The sequence below is a fragment of the Aptenodytes patagonicus genome, chromosome 21, assembly GCF_965638725.1.
Source record: "Aptenodytes patagonicus chromosome 21, bAptPat1.pri.cur, whole genome shotgun sequence".
NCBI classification, from domain to species: Eukaryota; Metazoa; Chordata; class Aves; order Sphenisciformes; family Spheniscidae; genus Aptenodytes; species Aptenodytes patagonicus.
Genome location: NC_134969.1, coordinates 6,533,816 through 6,546,226, shown reverse-complemented (window position 1 = coordinate 6,546,226; position 12,411 = coordinate 6,533,816). Strand labels below are relative to the sequence as shown.

The 12,411-nt window shown below is 53.1% G+C and overlaps 1 protein-coding gene across 1 annotated transcript; it reads left to right on the top strand.

The window, feature by feature from the left end:
* Nucleotides 1-270: 270 nt before the first annotated feature.
* Nucleotides 271-12,109, top strand: SNRNP40 (small nuclear ribonucleoprotein U5 subunit 40). The gene is given in 11 exon segments (XM_076357352.1): nucleotides 271-307; nucleotides 310-530; nucleotides 810-939; nucleotides 1,505-1,598; nucleotides 2,212-2,377; nucleotides 2,874-2,996; nucleotides 4,022-4,142; nucleotides 4,915-4,997; nucleotides 5,422-5,483; nucleotides 9,628-9,731; nucleotides 11,501-12,109. Coding segments are annotated over 11 exon segments (1,191 nt in total). The 3' UTR covers nucleotides 11,551-12,109.
* The last annotated feature ends 302 nt before the right edge of the window (nucleotides 12,110-12,411 follow it).

Genomic DNA, 12,411 nt, shown 5'->3' with positions numbered 1-12,411 from the left:
CCCCACACCGCCCCTCCTCACCTTGAGGCACCTCTTCACCCCGCCAATCGCCGCGCGCAATGATGGCGGGTGGCAGGCTCCAACCAATCAGCGTTACTCGCGTTAGGCGGCGCCCTCCCTCCGGCGCCAGCGGCCAATCCGCGCGGGGACCGCCCGCCGGCACCCGGAGCCTCCCTTCCGTCACCCGCGCGCCGGAAGTGAGGCGGCGGAGGGCGGGCCATCCGGCCGCTCTTCGCCAATCGGCGCGGCAGGAAGCGGCGCGGCTGACCAATGGGGGAGCGGCGGGGCGGGCGGGCGGGCGCGCGCGGCCGGCGGCGATGATCGAGCAGCACAAGCGGAAGGTCCCGGGCGGCGGCCCCGGCCCCGGCCCCGCTCCCGGCCCCGCTCCCGCCCCCGGAGCCGCCCCCGGCCCCGATCTCCCGCTCGTGCCAGCGGCGGCCAAGCGGCCCCGCCATGAGCTGCCGGGGGCGCCGGGCGGCGGCGGTGGGGGGGGGCAGCAGCAGCCCCCCCCCGGGGCCCTGCTGCAGGCGGTACGGCGCGGGGCGGCGGGGGGGGGGGGGGGAAGGCCCCTGAGGGGACGGCGGGGTTTGGGGAGGGGGGGAGGCCCGTGAGGGGATCAGTGGGGGGAAGAAGGCCCGCGGGGGGCTGGCGGGAGGAGAAGGCCCGGGGGGGGGTGGAGGAGTGAGGGGAGAAGGCCCGTGAGGGGGGGGCGGGGCCGGGGTCTCCTGGCGCGCCGGCCGTGCCCCGGGGGTGCCCCTTGCTCCCCGCCGTGGCATCCTCTCACCCGGCTGCCCCGTTGCCTCTCGCAGGGCCCGCCACGCTGCTCCTCCCTGCAGGCCCCCATCATGCTGCTCTCGGGGCACGAAGGAGAGGTGTACTGCTGCAAGTTCCACCCCAACGGCAACACCCTCGCCTCCGCCGGCTTCGACAGGCTCATCCGTGAGTACCGGGCACCACGGTCCCAGCCAGTGCTGCGCGGGGCTGGGGCTCGTGCGATTTCAGGCCATCGTGCCGTGGTGGGGTTTTATCTCAGCCCTGAGCGTGAAGTGCTTCGCCAGGAGGGGGTGCAAGAAACTTCTTCCAGCTCCTCCGGCAGGTCACCGTCCAGTTGGCGTAGGCCCCTCCGCAGATGGGGCTGGTGACGCGCCCGGCCGGTCACAGCCCTGTGTGCCCAGGTCCCTCGCACAGGATACCGTCGGCCTGCGTTTGACTGCAGCACTCTGCAGAAATGCAATCTTTAATGCTTTGGGTGGCTGAGGTGAAGGTTATAGCTCTCCTTAAGAAATTCAGCTTGATCCAAAGCCATAGACCAGCTCAAATCAGCTGCCTGTCCTTCCAGGGCTCACACGGTGCTTCTTTATTGCTACGCGTCATCCCGGATTGGAGACGATAGCGGCGATGGTACATAGATCGTTTTGCTGAATTCCCGGAGGACGGCTCCAGCCGCAGCAGGGAGGTGTTTCCGTGTTTCCTGTACTTAACCTCTCCCTTCCTTTCCCCCCAGTGCTGTGGAACGTCTACGGGGACTGCGATAACTACGCCACCCTGAAGGGGCACAGCGGGGCGGTTATGGAGCTGCACTATAACACAGACGGCAGGTAAGCGGCGTGCGGGTGGCTTTTGGCCTCGGGCCCGGCTCTGTCTGAAGGAAGATGCTTTCTGCTGGCCGGAGTCCCTCAGAGCGCCCCGTTGTTGCCCCTGCTCGGTCCACGTGCGGCGGATGCTTGCAGTGTGGCTTTCCCAGATAAGGAGCGGTGCCTGCTCGAGCAAAGGATCTGGAGTCACCTGTGACCCGCCAGTGCCCTTGATTTCAGTCTTGAGGAACAGGAAAGTTGGTGTCGGTCATCTGGGAGACGCTGGGGAGGGAAAGAAACCAAGTGAGATACTTGTTAATTTAAAAGGCCGTTCCGCTGTTGCACCTGAGCGATTGCCACTGAGCTTTCCTTGCTGTGTTCATCCCGGATAGTGTTTGAGGAGGCGGAAAACCAATTTATGTGTATCTAGAAATGGGGGTTAATGGGAGTGCCTCCCAGTGTAGCTGCCCCGCTGTCAGTCAGCCTCCTCTGAAACGCCACCTTTGTCTTGGCATATGGGGGAGATTCTTCTCCATGGCATATTTCCAGCTTTGATCACAGAACTTGAGAGTAAAAAAGGGTGGGAGGGGAGAAATGTTTCCGAAATGGAGAACCTCACGGCGATTCTTCTCCGCAGCATGCTCTTCTCAGCATCCACAGACAAAACGGTGGCTGTGTGGGACAGTGAGACTGGAGAGAGAGTGAAGAGACTGAAGGGCCATACCTCGTTCGTTAACTCCTGTTACCCAGCCAGGCGAGGACCCCAGCTCGTCTGTACAGGCAGTGACGATGGGACAGTGAAGGTCAGTATATTGTGCAAGGAGGTAGTCTGGAATGAAAGTAAGATAGGATCTCTGAAAGAATTTTTGGGGTCTTCCCATTTAAGTGGGCTGAATTCAGCCTTTCGTTACTCTTATCATCTCGTTATGTAATAACTTTGATTTCAGAAATAAAAAATTTGAGGTAAAATTTAACTGCTCCTCTTTTTCTGTAATTCTGGGGGGGGGATTAAGAAGATTCATCTGCTCAGTTGTACTTTTTCCGCTGAGCTGCATTACCAAAGCACGAGAACGGCAAGCTGTTAATGAAATCTCGCACGCTAGCCCCTTCTTCCCTCCCCCGCACTCCTGTGCCCCAACCACACCAGACTTTTATCGTGGTTTTTATAGAGATCGCCTGAGATCTAAAAGAGGGGGTTTCAGGAGAGTGTTCTGAGTCTCTGCCAAGTATCCGTGCAACCTCCTGTAATTTTATCATAAACATTTCTGTGCAACTTTTACAACTGCCGTGTCTTTTCAGCTGTGGGATATCAGGAAAAAAGCTGCTGTCCAGACGTTTCAGAACACGTACCAGGTCTTGGCTGTAACTTTCAATGACACCAGTGATCAGATCATATCCGGAGGCATCGACAACGATATTAAGGTAGGACGCCCGTGTCCTCGTGTGCCTTTCTGACCGTGCACACCTTTTCCATCCCCTCGCATCTTGCTTGTGGCAGTGTGCGAGGGCACCGCCTCGGTCAAGGACAAATGTGGAAGCCTGTTGGTTAATTTTACTGCCACAAGAACGGCGCAGCCCTGCTGTGTCTGACCTCGCTGTTGATATAGGGCCAATAAACTCTGAGGGAGTTGCGCCAGGGCTGTTTGCCATGTGACGGCCTGGGCAGCCCTGGCATTCCTGGTCAGGCGTCCCGGCATTGCTGTCACCCGCTGGAGCCGATACGGTCTGCTGGCTCTTCTGGCGGCCCGTACCCGTCCCGGAGGCTCTAGGGCCATATATGAGGTAAACTAAAGAAAATGTGGTGACACGTCCGCGCTCTCTGCCCTCTGCTCCAGTTTGCAACTTACTTTATCACCTGCTAGTGTGGAAAGTTCTTATTTAAGAGCAAGCTCAATGTTTCATTCAGCTGGTAACTGAGATTATCCCGATAGCTGTACGGTTCAGTCTGTCTTACTGTCCTTTTAGCCTCGGGCTCCAGCCTTACCTCGGCGCGGGGGATGTGCTTGTCAGAGGGCCGTTGCTAAGTGTAGCGCTGACATAAGATCTGTTCCGACTGCCCCCTGAAAGGCAGTAACTCTTTGGGAAAGAACAGTGTGAAATCCTGGGGACTGGACAACCGCTGCTCTGTGCCAGCAGTCAGTGGGCTTTGGGAGCTGGGGGAGCTACAGGCAGGCAGAGAGGGATTCCTGCACGCGTGGGGCTGCTGACGTTTAACGCCTTGGTTGTTGGACGCATTCGGTAAGAAGTCTTCTAAGGGGCAAATTCCATTTTCCCTACAAGACATATAAAATTCTAGCCTTATATTTTAGCCAGTCAGACCCCACCAACCAAAACTGAAGTCTGATGTCATCAGCTGACTGATCACTACCAGTGTGAAACGCTTTGGAAACAGCAGTTCCGACAGTCTTGGCTGTCTTTTCGTTAAACCGCAATGTTGTGTCTGAAAGGTGTGGGACCTTCGCCAGAACAAGCTCACTTACACGATGAGAGGACACGCGGACTCGGTGACAGGCCTCAGTCTGAGTTCGGAAGGCTCCTACCTGCTCTCCAACGCAATGGACAACACAGGTACGTCCCGCCTGATGTGAGAGCGCAGCTGTGCAGACAGCTGTCGGACGCTGCTCTCTTACGCTAGCTTCGCGTGGCGTTTAGGAAGGAACAGCTCAAATTGTTTGACGTAGAAAAACAAGAGCCGGACGTGGGGATGGGCTGAAGGGAGTTCGGCTCCAGAGATAAAGCTTGAATTCTTGTTGTTACGCCGGTGGCAGTCGCGTCCTTTGCAGGGAGGGAGCAGCTGCGTCAGAAGGGTTTGTCACGTCTCCCGAAGGGCAGTGCGGGCACAAGCTACGGCACACGTTATTTGTGCAGACAGCTGAACGCAGTCTCGGTCTGGCTCTTGTCGGGGCGGTTTGCCTGTTTCCCTGCAGCAGGGAGCGACAGCACGGTTTCCAAACAGCCTGTCTCCCGTGTGGGGGTGCTCGGCGAAGCTGATCTGATTAGAAGCGTGATCATGGAGTGCGTTAGAACAAAGCAAATGCTCATGTAAGGAGGTGGTGGCTCGGTTGTGTAATAGTTGTTTTGGATTTTTCCCCTCCTGATGGCAGTGGTCTTGGCGTAATTACAAATTTCTGCATTTGACCTTTCATATCAAAGCTTTCTGCAGGGGAAAGCTTCTGGTTTCCTTTTGCTTCTGGGGAAACCCGGGCATGAAGAGAAAAGGAGCGTGGCCAGGTCTTTGCTCGTTAGCAGCATGTCTTAGGAAAAGGAACGCTTCCAGAAGCTGACCTTGCCCCCATGCCTCTGCCATCTTCAGCTAATTACTGTGAGCTCTCTGTTGCAGTTCGCATCTGGGATGTGCGACCGTTTGCCCCTAAAGAGAGATGTGTAAAGATTTTCCAGGGGAACGTACATAATTTTGAAAAGGTGAGTCTACTGCAGACCGAAACGTGATTGATTGTAAAATGCTGCTGCTTTTAACTTTTCTGTAAATTGTTTTTTAAGTTCAAGTTTAAACCAGAAAGGCTGTAATAAGAACTCAAAGAAAGATTAATGCACAAAGTGGGATTCCAATTAAAGCCACAATAACAAGATTTCTTTGCTCGGTTCAGCTATAATTAGCTGTAAATTAAGTATTTTCTACATTTACTATCTACTTCGTGTAAAATAACAAGGCACTGGATGTTTCCAGCAATAAAATAAAATCAGTAATTACCATCACATCTTCCGAAGGGAGATCATTAAAGTGGTGCTCATGATATTTAAAGTCTCGTGGTGATTTTAATTCAAGTAGAAGGGAAAAACGAAGTCTTCCTTTGCAAATAGATCTGTGCGTGTTCTTTTATTTTAGAATCTTCTGAGGTGCTCTTGGTCCCCAGATGGGAGTAAAATAGCAGGGGGATCGGCCGACAGGTGAGTTGCCACTGCGTTCCTCTGTTACCAGCGATCCCAAATCGTTTTGCAGGCCCTCCTGGAATGAGTCGGCTCATGATCTGAAGACTCAGAGTTGTGCGTAGAGGTGTGAGGACCCAGACAACCCTCTGTGGTGTTCTGTGAGCGTAGTCTGCCCTCATTACAATAGCGATGTCTTTAATATTGCCTTTGTGTCAGTGGAGGAGCACCGTACAGTTGTAAAATCTTCTTATTATTGTCAAAAGCTGACTAGAGATCTGCATTACTGCTTATGTTCAACCACGGGATCCAACACTAGGACCAGCAGATGATGGGAGCGTGGTTGTCGGTGAACTAGGTCCCTTGCAGTTGTACCGGCAGATGCCTGTGAGAGTCTTCTAGAAGCAGGGAATCTGGGGAAGTGGTGTGTAGTGTGGGAGTTAGACTGGTAAGGACCACAAATACCAGTTAAATTGCTGCGTGGTGGCGTGCAGGAAGCACCAGTGGTGTTCCAGGGATTATTCTTGATCCTTCCTTTAATTAATGAGTAAGGAGAAATAAAGATCTGACTAAATTAGCACATATTGGACTTTTAAATGAGATATTCTGTAAACTAAGGCAACGGAGGAATAAAACGGGTAGAGGGAGGAAGCCAGCAGAGGGTCCATGCCAGACACTGAAGGTCACCGTGAAGGATACCAACCTCTGCTGGAGCAAATCCAGACGCACTCTCAGTGACATCGAGACAGGAATTCCTGCAGGCTGGAGTCCAGGGCATAGAGCAGTAGTAATCAGCAAATTAATGAGTTTCTGACAGAGGATAGGGAGAACTTTAGCTCTCGCTGTCCAGATATAGTGGGGCCAGCTGTCACAGCAAGTGGCTGAGACGTGACTCTCCTTTCCAGTCCTGCTGGGCAGTAACGGCGGTGCACGTGGTGGAGGAACGCCTGCGTGTTAGCCTGCCGAGACTGCGGCTGCTCCGTTCAGCGGCGAAGTGTGGCTGGGAGTCTTGGGCCATTAGGTTAGTTCTGCAGATGCTGATGTAGCTCTGTGGTCTGACAGCAACTTTGTTGTGACATTTGTGGGGAAGAGCACGCAGCCAGGTCCCGGGGCAGGTTAGACAAGGCCGCTCAAACATTTCTCCTATCTCCGAGCTTTTAAATTTTCTTTGAGAAGGAGTATCTGCCGGGAAAGCAAAGTGAGATTAAACAAATGTTTCATTTGTCTGAGTACAAAATAGTTCCCCAAGGATTAATCTCTTCCTCCGCATTGTGTGGAGCGTGTGTGTATGTTGGAGGGACGGTTACCTGAATTTTTTTTTTTTGCTGTTGGGCCCTTCAGAAGGGTTATAGTAAAATCAACTACTTAAAGTGCTTGCCTGCTTTGCAATACCAAATTAAAAATACAGCAGCGGAGTGCTTTGAGAAAGCATTTGATACAATTCTTGCCTGCTAGATAAAATAGTTGTGCTTGAAGAAATGCCGCTTGAAGTAACATTCATGACTTAAGTTGCAGGCTTGAATTTTTCCCTTTTATGTGTTTAAAGAAAATAAGTCAAATAGCACCAGCCTGAAAATGAATGCTCCTAACAAAGCAGATCTGCCCTGTGTTGGTATCCAGTGTCCTCTCTACTTAGCCAGCAAGTGTTATAAATGATTCAGTGCTTTTCTGGGGGGAAAAGAAGCTCACTGCTATTTCAACTAACAGACAGGCTGATTGTAAAAGCAAATCTTCTTCGTCTGGTCTGCAAAGCCCTGACAAATGGAAAGGAACAGGTGAAACCAAGGAGCCCGTTGTTGGTGGCATTGCATAAGCTTGAAACGGTCCAGCCTTGGCATTCAGAGCTTGGGCTGCGTGCGGGGCTGACGAAAGGGCTGTTGATCCCCAGCACGCTTGAATTCATGCGGGCGAGACATGGGGATGCGCAGTGGCATTTGCAGCGACCTTCCTTTGGAGGAGTGTAACGCAGTGGATTGCTTTTACACATGTTTTACGGGCTGTCCCCCATGCCCTCAACCTCTGCAGTCCCCTGTAAATAGCCATAGTGATGCCTCTGGGGCGTGCGGGCAGCAGAGCTGCCCCTCACGCCAAACCTGGCCAATTACTGCCTCACCGCTTCCCTTTTCTGCCCCGGCAGATTTCGTTTTAGCTGCCAGTCACCTCCCTAAAGAGGAAAATGAGAAGGCAGAGTGAGCGTAATCCAGAACTGGCAGCTTTCCCAAGCCACCGATTTTTTTCAGCGCTGTGAACCTTGTAACAAATGCCATTTCACATGGCGAGGCCGTTGTGTTTGGGAGGGAGGGAGGGACGCGGCGTTCCCGCGCAGGTGGGGTGCAGTGTCACTTTACTTGGGTTGTAAGATGGTGCTCAGGGCTCTTCTTGTTTTGATGTATTAAAAAACCCCGCTCACTCCTACGGATGCTTACCATAACCAGGGTCAAAGCACCGCTCTGCTTCCCGGTGGAGCTTGTATGCGGCCGCCACACTGTGCAGGCAGCGATCAACACCCATGGGGGACAAGCGGTCATCTTGGGTACAGTGTGATTTGCAGCAAGGCACCGTTTCCCCCACTCTCTGAGACCATTTATAAGAGTAATCTGAAAGCTGATCAGCGCCTGGTGCCCGCAGCTTCTTTCTGACCTCCTGCCCGAAGGATGCCGGTGGCTTCTGCGCTGCCCTTCAGCCAAGGTGCCGTGCTCGGGCAGCGGTGGGAGCCCACGGCGAGGCCTGCAGGAGGTTAATCAAATGGCTCGGCGCAATCTGATCGGCTCCCTAATAAATGCTGGGAAGGGAACCATGACTTTAATGGCACAGCAGGGACGGGATGCCATCCAGAGGGACCCGGACAAGCTCGAGGAGTGGGCCTGTGTGAACCTCATGAGGTTTAACAAGGCCAAGTGCAAGGTCCTGCACCTGGGTTGGGGCAACCCCCGGTATCAATCCAGGCTGGGGGATGAAGGGATTGAGAGCAGCCCTGCCGAGAAGGACTTGGGGGTACTGGTGAATGAAAAGCTGGACATGAGCCGGCAATGTGCGCTCGCAGCCCAGAAGGCCAATCGTGTCCTGGGCTGCATCCAAAGCAGCGTGGCCAGCAGGTCGAGGGAGGGGATTCTGCCCCTCTACTCTGGTGAGACCCCCCTGGAGCACTGCGTCCAGCTCTGGAGCCCTCAGCATAAGAAAGACACGGACCTGTTGGAGCGGGTCCAGAGGAGGGTCACAAAAATGATCAGGGGATGGAACACCTCTGCTATGAAGAAAGGCTGAGAGAGTTGGGGTTGTTCAGCCTGGAGAAGAGAAGACTTCAGGGAAACCTTATTGCAGCCTGTCAGTACTTAAAGGGGGCTTATAAAAAAGATGGGGGCAGACTTTTGAGCAGGGCCTGTTGCGACAGGACAAGGGGGAATGGCTTTAAACTAAAGGGGGGTAGATTTAGACTAGATGTAAGGGAGAAATGTTTTACGCTGAGGGTGGTGAAGCACTGGCCCAGGTTGCCCAGAGAGGTGGTGGATGCCCCATCCCTGGAAACATTCCAGGTCAGGCTGGACGGGGCTCTGAGCGACCTGATCTAGTTGAAGATGTCCCTGCCCACGCCAGGGGGGTTGGACTAGATGACCTTTAGAGGTCCTTTCCAGCCCAAACTATTCTATGATTCCATGATTCTATGAAATCCCTATATAAAGCTGTGGCTGTGAGGGATTACACTGTAGCAGGGGCTGGGGGAGCACCGAAGCTCCTCCTCACTGCTTGGCTGCCATCTTGAACCGAGCATGACTGCCAGGCTTGCAGGCAGGTATTTGCGAGGGTGAGAACCCTCCTCCCAACACTAATTTTCTCCCTTAGCCCACTGTGTTCCTGCTATATTGAGGGCTTATGCTTTCAGATCCTTTCTCTGAAGGATCTCACCCGAGGGGTGAGATGGGGCTGCCGTGCCATGACGGTGGTGAGGCTTTCAACACCAAGTTGACACGTTAGCTCCTAGCTGCTCAGACCTCTGCTCTTCTGGATTTGGCAGTGCAGCGTTTTGCTCCTGAGAAGCTCCTTGTTCATCCACACTAAGAGCTGCATCTATTTCAGCCCGGTGGTGAACCGCTGCAGGAAGAAGCCGTTGGTGTGGGGGGCAGCTGCTTTCTCTCAAATGCCTGCATTCATAATGACTCTCTTGTAGGTTTGTCTACGTGTGGGACACCACATCCAGGAGGATTTTGTACAAGCTGCCAGGCCACGCCGGGTCGGTGAACGAACTGGCTTTCCATCCGGAGGAACCCATTAGTAAGTCCTCCCCACTTCAAGTCATCTGGGGAAATAGCTTCAGGGCTGGCTGAACTGCTGATCCTCTGGACAACAGCCCCAAAATTGCCTGTGGCCCAGAGCCCCAAGTATCAGAGACAAATTTAGGGCTAGCAGACTCCTGCCTGCTCCTCTCCTGCAGACAGGAGTTGGGCTGGGTGTGCCCTGGGGTCCTGGGCTGAGCGCGGGGGCTCTGCTTCTGTGTCCTGCTCAGGGAGAGACCTGGGTGGGGGCACCTGTACAGCAGCAGTGCGGCTGCGGTCCTGCGGTGGTCTGGGCTGTTGGTGGCACCTGTGGGTGGCCTGTGAGTGGCTTGGCTGCCGCTGCCTAGGCCTTGTCCAGACTTCCCAAGGGCCGTGGAAAAAGGTTTTGGGGTACCTGGTGTTTGGACACCAGGGATACAGCCATACATTTGGTGATGACGTAAGGAGTTGTAGTAACCTGGGATCATGTCTCCAGCCTGCGGTCTCTAACTTACCCAAAAGCTGTAGGAAGCAAACAAGGCTCTTTGTGCAGCGGGTTTTGTCCCCGTTCTAGAGATGTCCTGCACATGCTGCCACGTATCAGAGCTGGTGGCTTTTTCAGAACCATTTTAACCACCGTGCATTAGCTGAGACCAGGTTTCGCATCAGTTTCTCGGCGTGGTGTGCGGCCCAGGCAGGACCGTAGGGTGCTGTTTGTTTCTGTGGAAGCACTTGCACCATCGGCCAGGTCACCACATTGCTCCAGCCAAAAATTGACGAGGGTCAACCCCGAAGTGAAGCCAAGAGCTTGGTTGTGCCAAGGATGATAGTCTCTGCAGCAGGGCAGTGAGTTACGGGTTTGTTCCTTGGTTATTCATTGCCCTGTCTTCAGATGGGAGACTGTGCTGGAAGAGCGGAGCGATCTCTCCTCTTTGGTTTGGAGCGGATTGTTTGCAGTTGTATTCTGCTGAGCTCCTCTTTGTGAATCAGTCACTCAGCTTAAAATAAAAATTAAAAACCTGTCCAGGCGTCGCATGCGAGTTATGCAATTGATTTCTATTAACGTCTGGGAACGTTAATCTTGTAAATCGCTGCACCCGCTCCAAGATACTCGTCTGCATGGGAGGGTGCACGGGGAGCCAAAATGCGGCAAGATGACAGACACCAGTCTGTGAGTTCATGTAGAAATCCCCAAAATCTCTCCTGGACTCAAATGAAGCCGTTGTCAGTGTCAGGAGCAGCGCTTCTGGGTCATTCTTTCGATGCTTGTGTCTTGAATCCCCTGAAGAGCCTTTTCTGAGTTAAGGCGGTTCAGTGGCGTGTTGTAGTTGGGTGCCAGCTGCATTTTGCCTGTTCTGATAAAATAACGTCCCGGCGAGGTTTTCCTGGCCAGCCTGTGCCCTCTAGCGGCATGCAGTCCTGACGGCAGTGCCCGGTTTGCAATCTGAACGCTCTTTGCAATGAAAATAATGCTTCAGGGTGCTTGAGAGTGATAACAGCGTGTTTATACGCCTCTCTTTACCATTTTAATGCTCAGACATTACAGGCAGTACGCCGTTATGCCTGCCTTGGGACAGGGGAATGGCAGCCACGACGCACAGCGTGTGATTAGGTGTCAGAGTAGTAGTTCCATAAAGTGTTTTTGGGGAGCAAATGAAATTTGGCTTTCTAGATCACTTACAGCAAGCGAAATGAATAGTTCAATTCAAACGGTGTGTTGTTAGTGGAGGTCTCAAACCGTTGTGTTTAATTTTCGTGTTCCTCCCTTCCCCTCTCTCTCTCCCTCAGTACTCTCCGCATCCAGCGACAAAAGATTGTATATGGGGGAGATCCAGTGAAGCCGACGAGGAGATGGTGGGATTCGTGCCCTCGCGCTCCTTGGTTTACAGAGTCGGATTGACTTTCTTCTCACCGGTGCCAACCCCCCTCACGCTTGTGGCGCTGGGAAAATGTTGAAGCAGCTTGATGAGACGAGCCGGCCTCTCGCGGGCTGCAGTGTCTGCGTGGTCTCGCTGTACAGCTTTTTTTCCATCCTGCCTTCTTTGGGGAGGAAGGAAAATTTGGAATTGAAAAGATTTTCATTTTGGCTGTACCACCGACTATTAAACCCTTTCCCAGATCACTTGAAATTGGTAAAATTTGTTTAAATTCCATATGTGGCTTGTATATTCCCTGTCCAGTTTCTTCTGGTTTTTTTTTGTACGGTCAAAACTGAAATAGATAGCTTTTTACAAGAACTGTGTGGATGGGATTTATTGTTCTGTTTTACTTTTCTATTGTACAATACTAAATCAAGGCCCTCACTCATATATAACCCGGGGAAACCATAGACGTTAACTTCAGAAGAGCAGCTTTATTTTTTATTCATGGCAATAAAAATGACCACACTCGAAATAATTATTGGGCTACAGCTGAATCCTATTTTCATGTTTTGAGTAAAATCCAGCCTCCTGCTATAAATAAATGTAAAGGGAGTGAGTTTTCTGTGACAGGCACAGTGTATTCGGTGCTCAGCAGTGGGGGAACCGGACTGGCTGCATGTCCCCTCTCCCTAAGCAGGCTGGCAGGAGGGTGGTAGGAGATGGTGGCAGGTCCTCGAGCAGGTTAGATCCGTACCCCACGTACCCGTGGCTGACTGCTGGGAGAACGCAAGGGTGCCTGCACCCTGCCTCAGTTTCGGCGGGGGGACCTCAGCTTCT